The sequence below is a fragment of the Pituophis catenifer genome, unplaced genomic scaffold (assembly GCF_029215685.1).
Source record: "Pituophis catenifer annectens isolate HBS135680 unplaced genomic scaffold, rPitCat1.0.hap2 SCAF_8, whole genome shotgun sequence".
NCBI lineage: Eukaryota > Metazoa > Chordata > Lepidosauria > Squamata > Colubridae > Pituophis > Pituophis catenifer.
The window spans coordinates 69,127,837-69,149,964 of record NW_027256888.1 but is presented as its reverse complement, the minus strand read 5'-3'; the positions used below and the strand labels follow the sequence as shown (position 1 = coordinate 69,149,964).

Genomic DNA, 22,128 nt, shown 5'->3' with positions numbered 1-22,128 from the left:
TATCCCACCTTTATAACTTTATGAGTAACTCAAGGTGGCGAACATACCCAACACTCCTTCCTCTTCCTATTTTGTCCAAAACAACAACCCTGGAAGGTGGGTTTGGCTAAGAAAGAGTGACTGACCCAAAGTAACCCAGCTGGCTTTCATGCCCAAGGTGGGACCATAACATCAATGGCCTACTTCCAAACTTCACGAGAGTATGCCTTTTTCTATAAGACCTGTCAGAGTTTGTTGCAGAAATCAAATCCTGAAAGCACACACAGGTAACTGATTCAGCAGGATTCATTAACTTCTCTTTATATACATAATAACACATGAAATAAATGTACAATGCCAATGGCAGATTCTCCAACGTGGTAGTAGTTACAAGCAAAACACAAGCAGAGGAGAGAAGAGTTTTTTATTCCAGGAGCAGACTAATTTCAGTTTTTATTCAGCAGACTAGTTTGGAACTTTTTTACACGCTCAGAGCTGAGCCACGCCCAGCCTCCAAAACTGTTTCAGTTTCCAAACAGTCCCCATTGGCTGACCTGTTACCATGTCTATCCAAACAGTCCCCATTGGCTGATTTAGTTGCTGTGCCTATTCATTGGCTGACCTTGCTACCATGTCTTCCTAGTCATGAACTCTCATACAAAAGAGACAAGACCCTCCCTCTTGCCTCAGGACTTCTGAGGAGGTTCATCCTTAGCTGCTACAGCTTATCTAGCAAGGACTTGGAGATGAGACCTTCTCTGTTGCTGTCCCAACTGGTTGGAATACCTTCTTGTACTGTAGAAAAGCCCTCGAAACACTTTTGATGTCAGGTGCAAGGAATCAGAAACAACACAATGAGCAGCTGATCTGAGTGATGTTTCCTCTTCCTTACCTATAGACAGGAATCTTGCCAGGCTAAAGTACACATTGCATGACTACAAGGTAAATATTTCAACCTCTTCCTCCCCAACAGTAGACTCAAGGCTACTCAGCTGTTTCACTCCTCCCCTTAACTCGGTGCCAGATTCCACCACGTTTGCACATTTTTGTTTGAATTGTTAATTTTTATATAATTTTACGTGCGGTACTTGTTTTCATTGATATTAATTGCTATTTTGTTTTTTAATGTCTTTATTTTACATTTATTTTTATTATTATGTGGCGCTCTCATGTAACCCCCCCTCCTGCGCGAGCTGCACTGGCTCCCAGTGGTCTTCTGGGTGCGCTTCAAGGTTTTGGTTACTATCTTTAGAGCGCTCCATGGCTCAGGACCAGGATACTTACGAGACCGCCTCCTGCCACCAATAGCCTCTCACCGACCAGTTCGCTCCCATAGAGAGGGACTCCTCAGGGTGCTGTCGGCCAAACAATGTCGACTGAAGGCCCCCAGGGGGAGAGCCTTTTCTGTGGGGGCACCTACCATCTGGAACGGGCTTCCCCCGGAGTTACGAAACATCCAAGACTTACGCATATTCCGCCGTGCCCTGAAAACATTTCTATTCCAACAAGCTGGTCTGGCCTAACTCTCCCTTTTTAATTGGCTTTTAAACTGGCTTTTAAATTGGGTTTTAAACCTCTTTAGATAAATTTGGATGTTTTTAATCTTTGAGCCTAAATTACTTAATCTGTTTCTTAATAGTTTTTAACTTCTATATGTATTTGTATTTATTATGGCTGTTCACCGCCCTGAGTCCTTCGGGAGTAGGGCGGTATACAAATATGAAAAATAAATAAATAAATAAATAAATAAATTATAACTGTCAAGAGACAGCAACTAAGCATGGAAGCCAAAACAAGCAAACAAACCATTGAATAAGTAATACTAAACACAAAGTAATTTTCATGATGAATATTCATAGGTTTGGGGAATTTAAGGTATAGTATGCTGCTACTTGCTGTTTGTAAAAGATATAAATAATTCTCCTTTAACCTTCTGGATTTTTAATTTTTGGAATGCAATTGCTTGAATAGTACAGATAACGACTCTGGGCAGAATTAAGCTGTTTGTTCAGATGGTATTCACAGAGACAATCTGTACCAATTATAAGAGCGCTAAAACTCTTAGTTGTCTCATTCCCCTTCCCCCTTGCTTTATCATTCCCATTCAGGCTGAAATAATAGCAATTGGCTGCTGGCTAGCTTTATATTACAGCCATAAATTGAATAAGAGGAACCAGAAAACACTTGACTTTAGTTTACAACATGGTCTTAAAAATGGTTATGAGCTAGGGACCAAAGAATATAATACTGGAGTTTGGAAACCTCAGAACTATACTGTGCCATTAGTTCAGGGTTTCCTTCCTTCCTTCCTTCCTTCCTTCCTTCCTTCCTTCCTTCCTTCCTTCCTTCCTTCCTTCCTTCCTCCCTCCCTCCCTCCCTCCCTCCCCCCTCCCCATTCCTTCCTTCCTCCCTCCCCCTTCCTCCCTCCCTCCCTCCCCCTCCCTTCCTCCCCCTTCCTTCCTCCCTCCCTCCTTCCCTCCCTCCCCCTCCCTTCTTTCCTTCCTCCCTTCCTCTGCTTCCTTCCTTCCTTCCTTCCTCCCTTCCTCCTCCCTTCCTTCCCTCCCTCCCTCCCTCCCCCTCCCTTCTTTCCTTCCTCCCTTCCTCCCGCTTCCTCCCTCCCTCCCTCCCTCCCTCCCTCCCTCCCTTCCTTCCTTCCTTCCTTCCTTCCTTCCTTCCTTCCTTCCTTCCTTCTTTCCTCCTTTCCTCCTTTCCTCCCTCCCTCCCTTCCTCTTGCTTCCTTCCTTTCTTCCTCCCTCTCTCCCCCTTCCTTCCTCCTTCCCTCCCTTCCTCCTGTTTCCTTCCTTCCTTCCTTCCTTCCTTCCTTCCTTCCTTCCTTCCTTCCTTCCTTCCTTCTTAAAGGAATATTCTTTTTTGCATCTACCACCTTAGAAAGGAGGCAGTTATATAACCTGCAACTGTTATTCGTCAGCTATAAATAAACATGTTAATTGCTGACAACATACACAGGAGTTTATTAAAAAATCCACAGAACTAAATTTCAGTACAGGTTTTCCCAACCTCCTTCATGCTGTGAAGATTACGGGGTATCACTGTACAGCAATATAGTGGGGATTGTTGGAAGAGAGTGGGAAACAGCATTAAAGAATGTAATGCTTTCCTCTCACACAGAATTTCTTTTCCTGTCGAGATGAATTTATTATAAGATTCTTCCCACTGTGATATACAAATATTTGTCCTCCCCGTTGGCAGCTCTGACCAAAAATCTCTCTGTTCTGAAAAAACTGCTCTTCTATCTAGAAATGTGGCCTTAATTTTTCCTTTCTCTTCTGCTTCCTTATTCCTGCATTCAGTTTTGGTCGACACGATGTAAAAAAGATGTGGAGACTTTAGAAAGAGTGCAGAGAAGAGCAACGAAGATGATTAGGGGACGGGAGGCTAAAACATATAAAGAACGGTTGCTGGGATTGGGTATGTCTATTTTAATGAAGAGAAGGACTAGGGGAGACATGATAGCAGTGTTCCAATATCTCAGGGGTTGCCACAAAGAAGAGGGAGTCAAGCTATTCTCCAAAGCATCTGAGGGTAGGACAAGAAGTAATGGGTGGAAACTAATCAAGGAGAGAAGCAACTGAGAACTAAGGAGAAATTTCCTGGCAGTTAGAACAATTAAGAGCCCTGGTGGTGCAGCAGACTAAAGTGCTGTAAAATAGCACCAGCTGCCTGCAATTACTGCAAGTTCAAATCTCATGAGGCTCAAGGTTGACTCAGCCTTCCATCCTTTCAAGGTAGTTTAATGAGGACCCGGATTGTGGGGGCAATAAGTTGACTTTGTATAAAAAAAGAACACCGCTTGGGGGGAGCCGAAAGCCCTACTAAGCAGGTATATACAAAAGTGTGAAGGCTATTGCTTAATGCATTGTAAGCTGCCCTGAGTCTCCGGAGAAGGGCGGCATATAAATCGAACCAATAAATAAATAAATAATCAGTGGAACAACTTGCCTCCAGAAGTTGTGAATGTTCCAACACTGGAGGTTTTTAAGAAGATGTTGGATAACCATTTGTCTGAAGTAGTGTAGTTTCCTGCCTAAGCAGGGGGTTGGATTAGAAGACCTCCAAGGTTCCTTCTAACTCTGCTATTCTATTCTGTTAGCAAAGCTTCCTGAATTCTTACAATTTTTTAATTATTGTATAAGCCGCGAGTCTTGAGAAACACTCCTGTGTGAAGTATATATTTTTTTCTATACACAAGTTAGTTGTAAGGCAAGACAGATGATTTTCAGGGTATGCTTGAATCCACTTGTCTATGCGCCGCATAAAATACATCTTATCTAACTGATTTGCTTAAATAATACCTCGGAGGTAGACAATGAATGCACAGAAGGACATTTAAAAAAACAAAACCAAAGCAGACAGCCAAGGAAGACATTTTAAAAACCACTTTCTGTATTTCCTGTAAAGCAGCCTTTGAACAATGAAAGCTTTATAAATAGCAATTTTCAGATCAAGGATTTGAAGTTCTGCTAACTTGTTTCGCGATGAGTTGAATGTTACAGACCTGAAGGCGTAAAAGGAGCTTCTTAGATTGCTATCAACCTCTGTGGAGATTGGGAGAGGGGACGTTCATGTATCTTCAGCCATCACCTCCATTCTTACCCCTCTTTTCTGCCACTGCTTGATGCACATTCTTAAAAGGGGCTCCTCTAGTTAAATGCAGGGGTGGGCTTCAGATCCTTTAGCAACTGGTTCACTGCCCCGTTGGTGGGTGGGCATGGTGGGCATGGCCTAGTTGTCCACCTGCACCATGGCGGTGTGTGTGTGTGTTTGTGTTTTTCTCCCTCCCCAGGCTTCAGAGGCTTTCTTTGAGCCTCCGGGAGGGCGAAAACTGCTTCCCCTGGGATCCGGACGCCCTCTGGAGGCTGGAAACAGGCCCGTTTCCAGACTTCTGGAACCTCTGGTAGGCCCATTTTTTGCCCTCCCAGGGCCTCTGTGTGGCCCCTGCACTTACCTGGAATGATGAACAGGCCACATGGAGGCTCCTGGGAGGGGCAGGGTGGGGTGGGTGTGGCTAGCCAGGGGTGGCACTTGGGGGTTCACTGAATCCCAGCGATCCTTGGCTAGAGGATCACCTGAACCCTGCCGAACCCCCAGGAGCCCACCTCTGGTTAAATGCTACTTCCAAGCGTCCAGAAGGCATGCGGCACACAGACAATATAGGTTGTCTTTGACTTACGACCACATTTGAGCCCTACATTTCTGTGGCTAAGTGAGACAGATGTTAAATGATTTTGACCGATTTGGTGACTTTTCTTTCTACGGCTGTTAAGTGAATCACTGCAGTTGGTAAGTTAGTAACACGGTTGCTAGGTGAATCTGACTTCCCCATTGACTTTGCTTATCAGAAGGTCACAAAAGGGGATCCCAAGACCCTGGGACACTGCAAACGTCATAAATACGAGTTGGTTGGCAAATATCTGAACTTTGCTCAGGTGGCCATGAGGATGCTGCAATGGTCATAGGTTTGAAAAAACGATTGTAAATCACTTTTTTTCTGTGCTATGGTAACTTTAAACAGTCACTAAATGAACTGTTGTAAGTCAAGGACACACACACACACAGAAACAAAGGTGGTACTTCCATTGCATTATGAAAGCTGCCATCTTGTTTTTTGTTTTTTTACCATACCTTGTGGAAAATCCTGCTTGGTTAATAGTTGTGTAAGAGAATTAGGAAATACTATTCCATAGGCTAGATTGGGAGAAACAGGAGAAACCATGACAAACCACTTGTGTATTATTGGCACAATAATTATTATGTATTATTGGCAATATATGTAGCCAGCAGTTAACTTTGGATTGAAGGCAAATTTACTGGCTTTTAGAAAGATGATTAAACTTTGTTTGAGCCATGGCGGTGCAGTGGTTAGAATGCAATATTGCAGGCTACTTCTGCTGACTGCCAGCTGTCAGCAGTTTGGCAGTTCGATTCTTACTGGCTCTAGGTTGACTCAGCCTTCCATCCTTCCGAGGTCATAAAATGAGGATCCAGATTGTTGGGGGCAATATGCTGACTCCGTAAACTGCTTAGAGAGGGCTGTAAAGCATTGTGAAGCAGTATATAAGTCTAAGTGCTATTGCTATTTTTTTTTCCCAGCAGGCCTTAGGAACAGAGGTAGTCTGTCTGTTTGTACTGAAATTTGTTGATTGTCCTTGGCATAGGACTGTGTGTTGCATGTAACTTCTTTGAATTTTGGGACCCTTTGAAATCGTATTTTATAGAATAGAACATGCAGACTACTCAGAGTTAGTTACAGTTGGAGCAGCAATATAAGCCTCGTAAATGAAATAATAAATACATATTTCCTAAGGTCAAACAAGCAAGCAGGAGGAAAAGTACAGGCTGGACAGAAGCGTCAGATCATTCCCTATCCAAAGATTACAGAAGCTCCATGTGACAAAGGAAACCAGTGATGATAGACAAGTACCTGCCTGAAATGAGTAGTACATAATGTCAGGGCCTCCATTCCGGAAGAAAACAGATATTATTTTCCCTGATTAGTCATGCCACACGGCACTGTAGGACTATTTTTGAGAAGAAAAGCATGGCTTTGGATTGTGCGAAACAGGCCAATCATGAAAATCCATATTTTTAAGCCTCTAATTATGCTTTATACATGATCAATCATCCATAAGGTAAAGATTCCCCTCACACATATGTGCTAGTCGTTCCTGACTCTAGGGGGTGGTGCTCATCTCCGTTTCAAAGCTGAAGAGCCAGCGCTGTCCAAAGACGTCTCTGTGGCTGGCATGACTAAATGCCAAAGGCGCACGGAACGCTGTTACCTTCCCAACAAAGGTGTTCCCTATTTTTCTTTCATTTTTTACGTGCTTTTGAACTGCTAGGTTGGCAGAAGCTGGGACAAGTAACGAGAGCTCACTCCATTACGCGGCACTAGAGATTTGAACCGCTGAACTGCCGACCTTTCGATCGACAAGCTCAGCATCTTAACCACTGAGCCACCACGTCCCTCTCATTCATCCATAGGAGGCATTAGTTATCTCTAGATAAAATCTATTTAGTGACCATTCAAAGTTAGAACAGCCCTGAAAAAAGTGTGTGATCAAAATTCAGTCAGCTTGGCAACTGACTCACACTTATGACCGTTGCTGTGTCCCAAGGTCACACATTTGCAACCATTCGAAAATAAAAATCAACGAGGAAGCCAGATTCACTTAATAACCATGTTACTAACTTATCAACTGTGGTGATTCACTTAACAACTGTGGTGAGAAAGGTCATAAAATGGGGCAAACCTCACTTAACAAATGTGTCACTTAAAAACAGAAATGTTGGGCTCAATTGTAGTTGTAAGTTAAGAATTTCCTGTACTATGTAGCTAAGACTCTTGTTAATTTTGCTTTGGAAAGGCCCTGTGTTTGATAACTATCCTTATGTTGTCAAACAACATCCTTTTAATTTAGAATTGATCTTGAGACCATAAGTCGTGCTTTTATGCGCACGAAGCTCAACCGAATGTATGATATTTCAGAGCTGAAATAAACTTATCTTTTATACAGTAACACGTTATTCGCAAGAACACTACAAACAGAGAGCCTCTGGATGAACAGAAAGAATCTGATGAATAAAGAATCTGAGAATCTTAACTTGATTTAGAAGTGAGAACAGGCTCTGGAAAATCAATGTGACATAAAGCAATTCTTAAGTGAAATTTTCAGACTGTATAGGACTTTGTAGCTCAGGAAAGAAGAACAGAAATACAACATACTGTATACTACATTTATACCTCAGAAACTGTTTGGGAGATACTGGGTGTAAAATTCACATATCTGGAAGGTGCCTACTTTGGGGACTTCCTTCCTTCCTTCCTTCCTTCCTTCCTTCCTTCCTTCCTTCCTTCCTTCCTTCCTTCCTTCCTTCCTTCCTTTCCTCCCTCCTTCCTTCCTTCCCTCCCTCCCTCTCTCCCTCCTTCCTTCTCTCCTTCCCTCTCTCCTTCCTTCTTTCCTTCCTTCCTTCCTTCCTTCCTTCCTTCCTTCCTTCCTTCCTTCCTTCTTTCCTTCCCTCCTTCCCTCCCTCATGCCTTCCTTCTTCCCTCCCTCCTTCCTTCCTTCCTTCCTTCCCTTGCTCCTTCCTTCCTTCCTTCCTTCCTTCCTTCCTTCCTTCCTTCCTTCCTTCCTTCCTTCCTTCCTTCCTTCCTTCTGCCTTCTCTTCAAAACCAAATGGGCCTCTGGCATTAAATTTAAAAAAATGTCTCCAAGCTCTTGGTGACTTTATTTTGTTTCACAATGAAACTGGAGGAACAGGCTAACTTTGCTACATGCCAACCTTCAGGGTATTTAGAAATGAACAAACAAAGAAAAAAAAAGCATAGTGAGGAATCTGGTCATTGCCCAAAGAGTGTAGGCAGGAACTTGGGTAATGGAACTTCAACTATGACCTCTAAATTTTCAGTAATGAGGTCAGAAATGGGCCTGATGGAAAGGAACGGAATCATTCTCCCTGGTACCTTGGTAACCAGGCAACCATTATGCTAAGCACATGCATCATTTGGACATGTGGCCTTAGGGACTAGAAGAATGTATATCCTGGTGTTCCTATATTAGCTTTGGGGCCTGTTCTGTATATATACGTACTGTACATACAGCACAACAGTTACATCCTAGAGGCTCATACATTTTCACCCATTTAAACGGTCTTTTAATTTTTCAGCTGCTGCTTAATGATCTTTATCATACCGCTGAGGCAATGTTTTAGAGTTCCAGTATGCGTGGAATGAATTAGATTTCAGCAAAAGTTCCATTTTAAATCTGCTTCCCCAAGTCTTCCACAACCGACTGTAAAAGCAATGCGTGGATGATACGATACACTCCTAAAACGGCATGACGTTAATCAAAGGGTTGTGATCAAAGTGGCATGCGTTATCATTTCCGGTGGCAGGGCCCAATTAATAATTAATGGTGGCCGAACATTTTTAAAAGGAAAATTTGAACCTTACGTAACGCTCTTTAAATTATTAATTGCAGTGTGGTATTATTGTCCATTGCCCCCCAGGATACATAAGAGTTTGCAGACATTGGAATTTAATTTTCTTTTTGTTATTTGCTGCGCAGTGGAAAACAATTGATTTATGAATCAATTATACTAAGGGCTGTGGGAAATAACACTGACCGAAAGAGTGTTAACATTGGGCAAAAAGTCATGAAGAAGCTTTCATTTATCTTTTTATTCACATTTTATTCGCATTTGGCCTTCTGACTAGATTAGAAGTCAATATTCCCTAGAACTTTCTAGATCAGCATTTCTCAAACATATTGGTGTCAGCCTTAGGACCCCTTTACATTGTTAAAAATGACTGAGGACCCCAAAAAGAGTATAGGTGATTTCTATGTATCAGTAGAATTATGTACGGGTAGTCCTCGACTTACAACAGTTCATTTAGTAACTGTTCAAAGTTACAACATCACTGAAAAAGGTGACTTATGATCATTTCTCAAACTGACCTCAGGGTCATGTGATCAACATTTCAGATAGTTGGCCACCAATCCACACGTATGACGGTTGCGGGCTCCCAGGATCATGTGATCCCCTTTTGCGATCTCCTGGAAAGCAAAATCAATGGGGAAACAAGATTTACTTAACAATCGTGTTCCTAATTTAATAACTGCCGGGAATCACTTAACAATCAGGGCCAAGAAAGGTCGTAAAATGGGGCAAACCTCACTTAACAAAATGTCTTGTTTAGCAACATAAATCTTGGGCTCAAGTATGGACATAAGTTGAGGATTATCGGTATTAAAAATTAAGAAATTTGTATAGACTTGGTAGACCTGTGAAAAGGTCTTTTTCAATCTAAGATCCTCTGCCAGAGGCCTGGAAGTTTGAGGATTCTGCACAATATCTTCTTTTTTTCTTGCTTGCTTTGCTTTCTTGCTTGCCTATATCCTGCCTTTATTATTTTTACAAATAACTCAAAGCAGTGGAACACACAATATTTCTTCCTCCTCCTATTTTCCCCAGAATAACAACCCAAGGTGGATTGGGCTGACAGACTGGCCCAAAGTTGGCTCTCATGACTAAGGTGGGACTTGAATACATGGTCTCCTGCTTTCTGGCCTGGTGCCTTAACCACTAAGCTGGCTCTTTAGCTGTTATGTTGTTGGTTTGAGCTCTGACCTTGGCAATTTGGCTGCCAAACATTTCGTCCCCCTTCGAGGAGATATCTTCAGTGCCAGGGGTGGGTTGCTACCAGTTCTCCCCGGTTCAGATGAACTGATAGCGGCGGTGGCAGGAGGCTCCGCCCACCTGCCCAGACGTCATCAAAAACACTCTGCGTACACGCAGAATCTGTGCACGCTCCCAATAGAGAACCGGTAGCACTGGGATTTGAATCCCACTACTGTTCAGTGCGCTTTGGATGTCTCCTTGAATGGGGACGATACATCTGCAACCAAATTGCCAAGCTCAGAGCTCAAACCAATAACATAACTACCAACCCGAGCTACTAATATTCAAACACATTTCTTTTAATTGTTCTTAGCACTGCATTCTTCTGAATAGAGAGCTCTGACATTGTTCTTGGGATTGTTGGAGCCATTGTTTTAGTTTATGAGTCATAGAACCCAAGAATCTCTCAGAGTGTCTCTAAGGGGCATCTATCATCACCACTGACTTCTCGCTTATTATCACAATGCCTGGATTATAGGCTACTACCTTCCTATCTATCTGGATCTTGAAGTCCCACAAGATCTTAGCCTTCTGATTCTCTCTGACTGTTTGTGGAGTGTCCTGTCTGGACTTGGGAGGATTTAGTCCAGAGATCCTCAACCTTTTGGGCACCAGGGACCGTGGAGAGAGATTTTTACGTGGACCAGGGGGTGGTGGTGCGGTTTTGCATGCTGCCTGCATCCCATGGATGGGACTCCGCTTCAGTGGTGGGTTGCCCCCAGTTTGCACCGGTTCTATAGAACCAGTAGTAAAACTGGTGGGAGGCTCCGCCCACCGACCCCAACATCATCAAAACGCTTCTGCGCATGCGCAGAAGAGAGAGAGAGCATGTGTGGCCCCGCTACAAACCAGTAGTAAAGATAAGTAGAACCCACCCCTGATCCACTTGTTTGTGTGGCCTGGTTTCTGGTATGCCACTGCCCAATGCTGGTCCATGGACCGGGGATTGGGAACCCATGATCTAGCCCATACACTGTGCAGATATTCCGGTACATGATGCCAGCTGCATACATACAAACATGTATGTATGTATATGAATACTTTCTAAAGTATGCATCTTTTTTTAATCCTTGCATTTTTTCCTGCTTGATTGCTTATTACTTTTGCCCTTTAAAAAAAAAAAGTTTGGTCTATCACTATGCTTAATGTGTGGACATCCCCAGCAAATCAAGATTATATAAAAAAAGATGCTGTTTGTGCAGTGACACCATGACACAAATATCATCCTTATGAGAGGTGGTATTCAGCCGGTTCAAGTGAACTGGTAGCGGAAATCATGGGTGCCCCCCCCGTCCCCCCCAGCTTTATGCCATCCTATTTAGGCATGTTTTTGAGGCCGGGCACATGCACAGAAGGCGTGTGAGTGAGCAAAGCACATACGTGAAAGACCGGTCGCATATGCAGAAGACGAACGTGTGCATGAAGTGAGCGGGAGCGGGCGGGACGAACCAGTGGTAACAAAATGTGAAACCCACCGCTGATCCTTATGTATTTGCATCCCGATTTTACAGGATTTCTATCTTGACATCATCATGCATGCTTCCTCATTCTTCTCCATGAACCCATGGAGTATCGCATATCAACACAATGGCTAAACTCACATGGTCTTCCAAGATAAGCAAGGTCATGGCAGATAAGTAGCTACCAAACTGACTGCTAAGCTATGCCAGGACCCCAAGCTAGGCTAAGGTCCTGGCATAGCCTAGGCTAGACTAGAATATTGAACAAATCCCAACAAATGTTTGCTTTGTTGCCAGGAAACATAAATGGCTATCTTCATGGAGTCATTAAGGGTCAAACTAATTTGAATATTAGTTTGAAATTAGTCAAACTAATTTGAATCATTAATTTGAATATTTTTTATTAAAGCTCTTTGTATAAGATAAGATGTATAAATTAAGAAGAACAGGTTACATTCTCAAATACTAGGACTTAGAAACTGGGCAACTCAAGAAAAACTTTACAGAAAGACTGTACATTATCTTAGTCTATCTCTTTGCCAGCCTATGAAAAAGTCTTGGAAATGTGCCTTGGGAAAGGTTGCCATCTGCTGATCGATATTGAGAATTTATGAAACATAAACTGAATCATATTTGCAGCCTTAGACATTAATTTTAGTAGAGGGATTAAGCTGTCTAACTTTTACTTATCACATACCTGGTCCACTTCATTCAAGAAAGCTGCTGAAGTTCTAAACTGGATTTTGATGTCACTCATGGGCTGAAGGAAAGGAACGATTTAAGATTAATCCAGACAAAACGGAGTGCTTGTATTTTAAATGGTAGTTTACTTTCTTGGAGACGCCAATAATTCTTAGGATGTATTCCTAAACTCAGCTGGCTCAATGTCCATGTTTTAGAGGGGATAAAGTGCACAGTTGCAGAGTAAAGTCAGAGCTAGTTGCAGTGATTTTTTTCCCAGATACCCATCAGAATTTTCACTTATGTTATCAGTTGTATAATAAATCTTGTTTCTCCTTCTATTTGCTTAGGAACTGGTGTGCCTACGTTCACACAAGGCTTCAGCCCACAATTGTGGTTGACAATGTACAAAGCTACAGCTCTGGGAGAGCCAAGCCATGCACTTGGATTACGGGATCCTGTGGAACAAGGTGTGTAATAGGATTTATATCACTGAGGTGCTTTTTAAATGATGATTAGCTACATTAATGAAGAGTGTGAAAACTGCTTAGAAATATTCAATCCTCTTAGGCCAATCTATAGGAAGAGAGAACCTGAAATACACAAAATACTTCATCCAAGGATGGGATAAAGGAAACTAATATTAAATGATGTTTCTGCTAAAGATTCTGGAAAAATTAAAGTTTTCTTAATGGTGGAACATAGAATACAGTTACATATCAACCTTCCACCTATTTCAATCTAGTAATTGAGAAAAACTATCCAAAATTCCAGATAAGAAGGTATTTTTTAATGCTAGCTGGAGATGTTGAGGGTTGAACTTTGGACTTTCTGCATGGAAGGTACATGATTCTTCCTGTTCTTATACAAAACAATAACAACTGAGTACAATATCTTTAAATTATTAGTTTATAACTTGTTTTGACTAACTACTCCTCAGGGTGCCATCAGCCAAGTTATGTCGGCTGGCGACGCCCAGGGGGAGGGCCTTCTCTGTGGGAGCCCCAGCCCTGTGGAATGAACTGCCCCCGGAAATACGTAAGATCTCCGACCTCCGGGTGTTTCGCTGCGCATTGAAGACCCTGTTGTTCCGCCAGGCCGGACTATCAATACAATAGTTTTAAATTGGGGTATTTAAATTTATTGGGGTTTTAAATTTGAGCCACTTATTTAATTATTTTAAATTTTATATCATTGTTTTGTCTGTGTTTTTAAATAGGCTGTACACCGCCCTGAGTCCTTCGGGAGAAGGGCGGTATAGAAATAAAATTATTATTATTATTATTATTATTATTATTATTATTATTATTATTATTATTATTATTATTATTATTACTTATAAGCTAAGTTTTATTTTTCCAAGATATGTGCCACAGGATTCTAATAATTAATTTAATTTCAGAAGAAGAATATATCCCCCAAAAATGTAATAGTTATGCTACATTCATTTTCATAAACATTTGCTCGGTTAAATAATGGATTATTTGTTCAAATCATACGTATCTCCCTTAAAATAACTACAGAACAAAGTAAAAAGTTCATTACTCTCTTTAAATGTTCTGGCTGGATAATATAATTAATTTCTTTTAATTTCCTGTGTTTTTGTATGGATTTGTGTGGTGTTTGTGTGTTGGAATCGTAGAAGAAAAGCAAGGAGCTAGTGGAATAAACCCTTTCTCCTATAGGCATGCTTTTTCATTTTATATGTTAAGGGCTACAAACCAATAGTTGATGGATTACTCTTACTTCTTTTGCTTTTAGTTTTTGGAATATGATACCTGCACAGCTTGATATAAGTGCTTCTAAGAATAGAATAGAATAGAATAGAATAGAATAGAATAGAATAGAATAGAATAGAATAGAATAGAATAGAATAGAATAGCAGAGTTGGAAGGGACCTTGGAGGTCTTGTAGTCCAACCCCCTATTCAAGTAGGAAATCCTATACCATTTCAGACAAATGGTTATCCAAACTCTTCTTTAAAACTTCCAGTGTTGGAGCATCCACAACTTCTGGAGGCAAGTTGTTCCATTGATAGAATAGAGTAGAGTAGAGTAGAGTAGAGTAGAGTAGAGTAGAGTAGAGTAGAGTAGAGTAGAGTATTCTTTATTGGCCAAGTGAGATTGGAAAACCAAGGAATTTGTCTCTGGTGCATAAACTCTCAATATACATACAAACAACAAACTAAATATAATCATAAGATACCAGTAGGAGAAGGTAGTAGAAAAGATGAGAAGGATAATAGTAACACATCCCTACTAGATAGGTAAATATCCATAGACATGAGACAGTACTGTAGGAATTAGGTATTCAGTAGAGTGATGGCACGAGGTGAAAAACCTACCTCTGTATCTAGTTGTTCTGGCATTTCTGGATTATAATTAATTGTGTCAATATAGCACGATCTTAAATCTTTAATCATAAAGTTAGCCAACTACAAGAAGTTAGACTGTCATGGTCAGGCAGATTTTCCTTATCCACGTGTACCCTTTATTTGTAGAATGTCTGTGACCATTGTCTGGGAAGATATCTGATTAATTAAGAAGAATCAGATATCTGATTAATTAAGAATGAATTAAGAAAGATACCGGTATACATTCTATCAATCACTCCAAGAAACAAACCTCAGTTTACCTATGAAAGGTGGCAAACACTAGCCAGAATAATATGAGGGATATCTATGGCTCCCTTTAAAGAAAAGAGAATGAACTAAACTAAATGAATTATTAAAGGGTTTAGATTTTTGACCCATATTCACCATTTTCTACTGAATATTATATGTGCTGTTTTCCTGCCTTGCCAATGGATATTTCCTATTTAAACTGTGCTTTGCAGCTGAAGTAATTCTTTTGCTATGCTTTGCGTAATAAACCCTTCCAGCTTTTATTGTATGTGTTTATTGCTTTTGACTCCGCAAACTGCTGCCCCTATTTCAGTGTGCCAAAACCAGAATATCTGTGAAAAAGTGCGTGTTAGAAAAGACAATTCAAACACGAAGTTGTGTAACACTATTACATTATGTAACATCTATAGGTGAAGTCTGTTTTCAGACAAGACTGAATTCTCTTCTGATTCAGCGATTGGACTAAGGCAAGATCATTTATGCCTTGGTATTGGAATGGCTGGTTGACAAATACAATGAGATTTTGCAGGCATCCATAGTCAATGAGTTTGTAGCTCCTCAGAATTTCATCTATTTTTCATCCAGCTCTTGTACAGTAATCTAAACTGACAAGGTTTTCTGGGGTAAGAAAGCTTGTAAATATCATCAGATCTAAACAGAACAGAGGGGCATTCACCTCCTCTGTGTTCAGAAGTGATATAATTTTTGCTGTCTAGGTTATTTCTGGTACCCAGGCTGCATATTGGCAACTCATGATTAAGGACACTTTTTAGCTGATCTTCTTGAATACAGATATGAATTATTAACTTTGTTATTCATAAGCTATCATTATTCATCGAGAAAGCTTATTTAGGAGCGTTTGCACTTCCTAAATTTTCCCCAACCACCCTCAAACCAAGTTTTTTTTTTAAAGTCTATTTTGAAAAAAAGGGTATTTTGGAAGTAGATAGAATAGAATAGAATAGAATAGAATAGAATAGAATAGAATAGAATAGAATAGAATAGAATAGAATAGAATAGATTTTTTTATTGGCCAAGTGTGATCGGACACACAAGGAATTTGTCTTGGTGCATATGCTCTCAATGTACATAAAAGAAAAGATATGTTCATCAAGAATCATAAGGTACAACACTTAATGATAGTCATAGGGTACAAATAAGCAATCAGGAAACAATATCAATATAAATCGTAAGGATACAAGCAACAAAGTTACAGTCATACAGTCATAAGTGGAAGGAGAAGGGTGGTGGGAACGATGAGAAGATTAATAGTAGTGCAGACTTAGTAAATAGTTTGACAGTATTGAGGGAATTATTTGTTTAGCAGAGTGGTGGCGTTCGGGAAAAAAACTGTCCTTGTGTCTAGTTGTTCTGGTGTGCAGTGCTCTATAGCATATAGATATATAGCTAAGGAACAATTCTCACACATTAAAAGATAAATCTAAAGCATAAATGAGTTAGAAGAGATTTAAGAAAAAATTGAAGTCTAGAAACAAAACTGATTTGCCTATCTCTACCTATGTGTTGGATGCTCTATTTTTAAGATTTCAACATCTTAAAAATAAAAATTTTCTGCTTGGAGAATTTCCTGAAGTTGAAATGGATGGTCATTTGCCTTCCTTACCCAAGCATTTGGTAATTCTCAAACCTCTTAAAAAGAGCAGTGTTTTCATTCAGTTTTCCTAAATCTAATACTAGTTTGGGAAAGATTTGTTTTAATTCTCCAAATGTGTATTTTCCAGGACCTTCAAACCTGTTTGTTCCATTTTCCACTAGGTGGCAGGCTGGCATATCTATAACATACGATTAAATTCCAGAAGCATTTTTTTTTAAAAATGTAATCCATCTCCTTTTATAAAACTCAAAACCATTTCAGTGTCCGTATCTTTGTTGCTGTGCCTGAAATACCCTTCATCCAAGATCAACAGCAAATTTAATTACATAGTCATTCAGCATTTGAAATATGCATGGACTTGTTTTCCTCAAACTGTTTCTGTTTTGAATCAGGTCAGGCTGCAGTCTCAGTTTTAGCTTGGATATTCATGTAAGGCGCTGAAGACAATTGATTAACAATCCATGGCAATCCAAACACATTTCTTATTCTTAAATAACTGAATATATGTAAAAGGGATTTAAATGATGATCAGGGAAAAACCTTCTGAAATTCTGAAGTGTATTGAGGACATGAGTATTAGCGTCAAAATGTGCCTGGAATTCATAACATTCTTCCTTTAGCCAATATTAGCATTTTCTCCACTCACCACGCAGTAATTTGTTTCACAATGGTTGCTTATATTCTTACAAGATACAGATTCGATGGGGGACAAAGAAAAACAACCTATTAAATAGACAAGATTCTATAACCTCAAGAAAAAATAGGAAATTAAAAAAAAAATCATGAACACGGTGACTTATAGAACTCACCTTTCTCTCCACCAAAGATCTAGGCAGGATGGAGTACAATAAGCAGTTTAAGAATTTTGAGAATATTTCATGGGTATTTTCACAATTTACTTTGTGCACAAAAGCATTTATCCATGACCAGAAGGCAAATGGTGAGTTTTGCTCTCTCTACCACTCAATCACATTTTCTTCCTTGGTATTTTGTTGGGAGAGTAGAAGTAGACATCTATCCCAGGAATGGCTATGATGCCTTCCTATAAAGAAATATGATACTGAGAGTGTTTCTTTGCTATGTAGCAAGCTTTACTGCCTGCAATAAAAGCTTTCGTGAGGAGCGAAGAATCACGACCACACATTAAGTTCCATTTAAGCTGAGTTATTGCTCATGGCTAGGCACAAGAATCTAGTCAACTAATAGTCAGTGCTAAATTGGCGCTAGATAGGAGTTAATGGAATTCGAGAAGTAAGGCTACTTGTGGGAACCTATTGATTCCAGGCTAATTCCTCTCTTGACTCTGCCCCCAGGCCCTGCCTGTCATTCTCCTACAGCAGGGGTGTCAAACTCAAAGCCCGCAGGCTGGATCGGGCCCTCAGGGTGCTTAGATCTGGCCCACGGGCCCACCCTGGAAACAGTGAAGGACCAGCCCGTGGTGCCTCTGCCAGCAAAAAGGAGCCTGGGTGGGCCGCATGTGGCCACCCCAAGCTCCATTTTTGCTGGCAGAGAGCTGCAGGAGGCCATCACGGCCGAAAACGGAGCCTCAATGAGTGACATCAAGCTGACCATGCCCACCCTGGCCATGCCCCCTCTCACCCCCGAGGTCAAACACAACACTGATGTGGCCCTCAATGAAATCAAGTTTGACACTCCTGTCCTACAGCTTCAATTCTTAAAAATAAATGGATAAATGGAATAAAATTTTTTTAAAAAACCCTTAAGGGAGGGAGCAAGGTTTGCAACTCATGTTCAGCCTTGTCCTACACAAAAGGCCTTAAAAACAGAAGATGGCATCTCTATTCCTGAAAATCTTTCCTCCACACTAGCAGAACAAACACTCACTGTTTGTTAACAGATAAAATCCTGGCTATTCCTTTTCTAGCACTTTACTTTCCAAGACATCCTTCGCTTCTTACTGCAATAATCTGTTCTTTAGTTGGGGAAATAGAAGTCTGCCATCTTTGTGCTTGGCTCTTCCACACATAGCCAGACAATGTGGAGAAAAAAGGGAGGGTCATACATCCCTGATCATAAAAACTCCTTGATTTTTTTCTATATGAAGTATTATGAGCCACGGTGGTGCAGTGGTTAGAGTGCAGTACTGCAGGCTACTTCTGCCGACTGGCTGCTGCCTGCAATTTGGCAGTTCAGATGTCACCAGACTCAAGGTTGACTCGGCTTTCCATCCTTTCGAGGTTGGTAAAATGTGGACCCAGATTGTTGGGGGAAATATGCTGATTCTGTAAACCGCTTAGAGAGGGCTGTAAAGCACTGTGTGAAGCGGTATCTGAATCTAAGTGCTATTGCTATTTAAATTTAAATATTGCTATTTAATTTAAACTGAGTACTTTGTTCATTGCACAGAGTATATTTAGAATCATCCATACTATCTAGAACCTTGTGATGATGGAATCTTTATTTTCAGAGTAGATCCCAAATGCATGGCCAACTATGCGTAGGTTGTTGCTTGACTGCAAAATCCAAAGTCATCCTGAGTAGATCGCAATGATAAGAAAGAAGATGTAAATGTGAGCAAATCCCAGAAGGCAATTTGGTTGCGAAAATCTCCCCACTAATTAGATGTTACTCTAGCAACCCGAAAAGGTTTCTAGGGATTCACTTGAGCAGAAACTTTGAGTGGACATGAGTATTTCGGAACCAGATTTCATGCTCTTAATTACACACATTTGCATTGCATCTTATTCATAGTCATGCTGAAACCGAAGGCATAATTTTAACTTCTGGAAAAAATGGATATTTATTCAGTTTTGCTCTTAGCCTACTGCACTCCTTGCCTTCAGTGTAAGTGATGAAAATTTAAATAGGAATCTCAAGTGTAAGGGCTATAAATAAGATTACATTTGATATAATTTGCTTTTTAATGTATCATCCTCTCCTTATGGCAAGCTATTTTTGTAATATGCTATAATTATTACCCTTTCCTATAAAATTGATTCCCTTCTTCTGGGAGTGACTATTTTGATCTTGTATATTTCATAAAAGGTAACACAGGTACCAGTTCTACCCACTGATTGTGGCTTCCAGAAAAAAAAAATCCCTGATCTCAAAATTGCCCATATATCTGGAGGTACCAAGACTGATGATGGAACATGATGGGAAATTAAAATGGCAAATTTTGACTGCTGAATGTTACTTTCAACTTCTAAATGAAATAGGAGTATGTTAAAGGTTACTGAAGTTCTGGAGCTTCAGCAGCCTACCAATAGGTACTTGGTGGGGAATCTAGACTGGACTGGACTGGACTGGACTGGACTGGACTAGACTAGACTAGACTAGACTAGACTAGACTAGACTAGACTAGAATTACAGAGTTGGAAGGGACCTTGGAGGTCTTCTAGTCCAACCCCCTACACAGGTAGGAAATCCTATACCATTTCAGACAAATGGTTATCCAATTTCTTCTTAAAAACTTCCAGTGTTGGAGTACCCACAACTTCTGGAGGCAAGTTGTTCCACTGATTAATTGTTCTCACTGTCAGGAAATTTCTCCTTAGTTCTAGGCTGGATCTCTCCTTGATTAGTTTCCACACATTGCTTCTTGCCTTTCCTTCAGGGGCTTTGGAGAATAGCTTGAGACTCCCTCTTCTTTGTGCCAGCCCCTGAGATATTGGAAGACTGCTATCATATCACCCCTAGTCCTTCTTTTCATCCAACTAGACATACCCAGTCCCTGCAACCGTTCTTTATATGTTTGTTTTAGTCTCCAGTCCCCTAATCATCTGTGTTGCTCTTCTCTGCACTCTTTCTAAGTCTCAGCACCTTTTTTACATTGTGGTGGCCAAAAGTGGATGTAGTATTCCAAGTCAAAATATTTTACTTGTTCTTACCAACGTCTGTAAGGTGGGGTATATTTTGTGCTCAGGGCTTCATCTCAATTTAAGGAAAAGCAACACCATGATTATATTAACTGTAGTAACTATATTCAGTGAAGCTAATTTTGAGGGTGTCATAAAATAATGACAGAGGTGGGTTCACACAATACAAAAAGTCAGGGTCCTTGGTGCTCTCTGAGCTTGGCTGTTTTCTTGCAGATGTTTCATTACCCAGCTAGGCAATATCATCAGTGCTAAAAAAACAACCAAGCTCAGAAAGCACCAAGGACCCTTCATTTCAACCCTGAATGACAAATATTCTCCTTTATCGATAATGCAAAACAGTGATTTTTTTACTGTGATTCTTGTGATGACTAGATGTCTATGCTTTAAGAAACAGAGCCTTTTTGATCAGAAGTGATCAGAAAGTGATCAGAAACAGGGCCTTTTTGATTTGGCCCTCCATCCCTAGGATTCTTCTTTCAGATGTTATTTTGTTTACTTCTCAGCATTGAGAGGAAATGCATTAGTTTTTTTTCAGTTTGATACCAATTCCACGGTTCATAAACGTGTCATTTTATTGCTCTACAATTTCTTACTTTTTCTTGGGAATTATTTCTGTTTCTTAGACATTGCTGAAAATTTTCCTCACAGAGCAGATGATCATATATACTTAAATAAATGCCTCCTCTCATTCATTTGTGCTCCTGAAATGTTTATTATTATTAGCTTTGACATGCCTTGATTCTGTCAAAAAGCATTTGCTTGTAGTCTTCCATAAGATGCAATCAATACACTTCAAAACTAATCCCCCTGTGGCCTATTACTGATCTATCATCCTATATCATGTCACTTCACCCTGACCTCCCACTAATATCTGCTTTTCAAATCACCTTGCAGTTCCCAGTCAAGGACCCACCAAGTTTACAGGATCAAACATATGATAGTTACCTCACTGGAGTGGAAATGCTGTCCAGGATACAGTGGAGGAACATGCCAGCCGACAGGTATGGAAAATATTTAAATAATAATAACGACAACAACCTTTTCTGATAATTAAAGTCAACTGGCTATCAAACTGGTGCAGAATAGAAAAGCTTCGTTGTTGTTAGTTGCAAAGTCGTGTCCGACCATCGCGACCCCATGGAAAATGTTCCTCCAGGCCTTCCTGTCCTCTATCATCTTCTGGAGTCCATTTAAGCTCACGCCTACTCTTCAGTGACTCCATCCAGTCACCTCGTTCTCTGCCATCCCCTTCTTCTTTTGCCCTCAATCGTCCCCAGCATTAGGCTCTTCTCCAGTGAGTCCTTCCTTCTCATTAGGTGGCCAAAGTATTTGAGTTTCATCTTCAGGATCTGGCCTTCTAAAGAGCAGTCAGGGTTTTATCTCCTCTAGGACTGACTGGTTTGATCGCCTTGCAGTCCAAGGGACTCACAGGAGTCTTCTCCAGCACCATAGTTCAAAGGCCTCAATTCTTTGGCGCTCAGCCTTTCTTATCAAGCCTTCCTTATGGTCCAACTTTCATAGATTGCAACTGGGAAAACCATAGCCTTGACTATACGCACTTTCGTTGGCAGGGTGATGTCTCGGTGTTTTTAGTATGCTGTCTAGATTTGCCATAGCTTTCTTCCCCAGGAGCAAGCGTCTTTTAATTTCTTGGCTGTAGTTCCCATGTGCGGTGATCTTGGAGGACAGGAAAATAAAATCTGTCATTACCTCCATTTCTTCCCCATC

General features: G+C 40.6%; 1 protein-coding gene across 1 annotated transcript in view; it reads left to right on the top strand.

Annotated features, from left to right (window-relative positions):
- Positions 1-22,128, top strand: part of MMRN1 (multimerin 1) — an 87,579-nt gene that overhangs the window by 7,090 nt on the left and 58,361 nt on the right. Inside the window, exons 2-3 of the mRNA XM_070948810.1 lie at positions 12,671-12,790; positions 21,295-21,401. Of these exons, the coding sequence (XP_070804911.1) occupies positions 12,671-12,790; positions 21,295-21,401 (227 nt within the window). The remainder of the gene's footprint in view (positions 1-12,670; positions 12,791-21,294; positions 21,402-22,128) is intronic.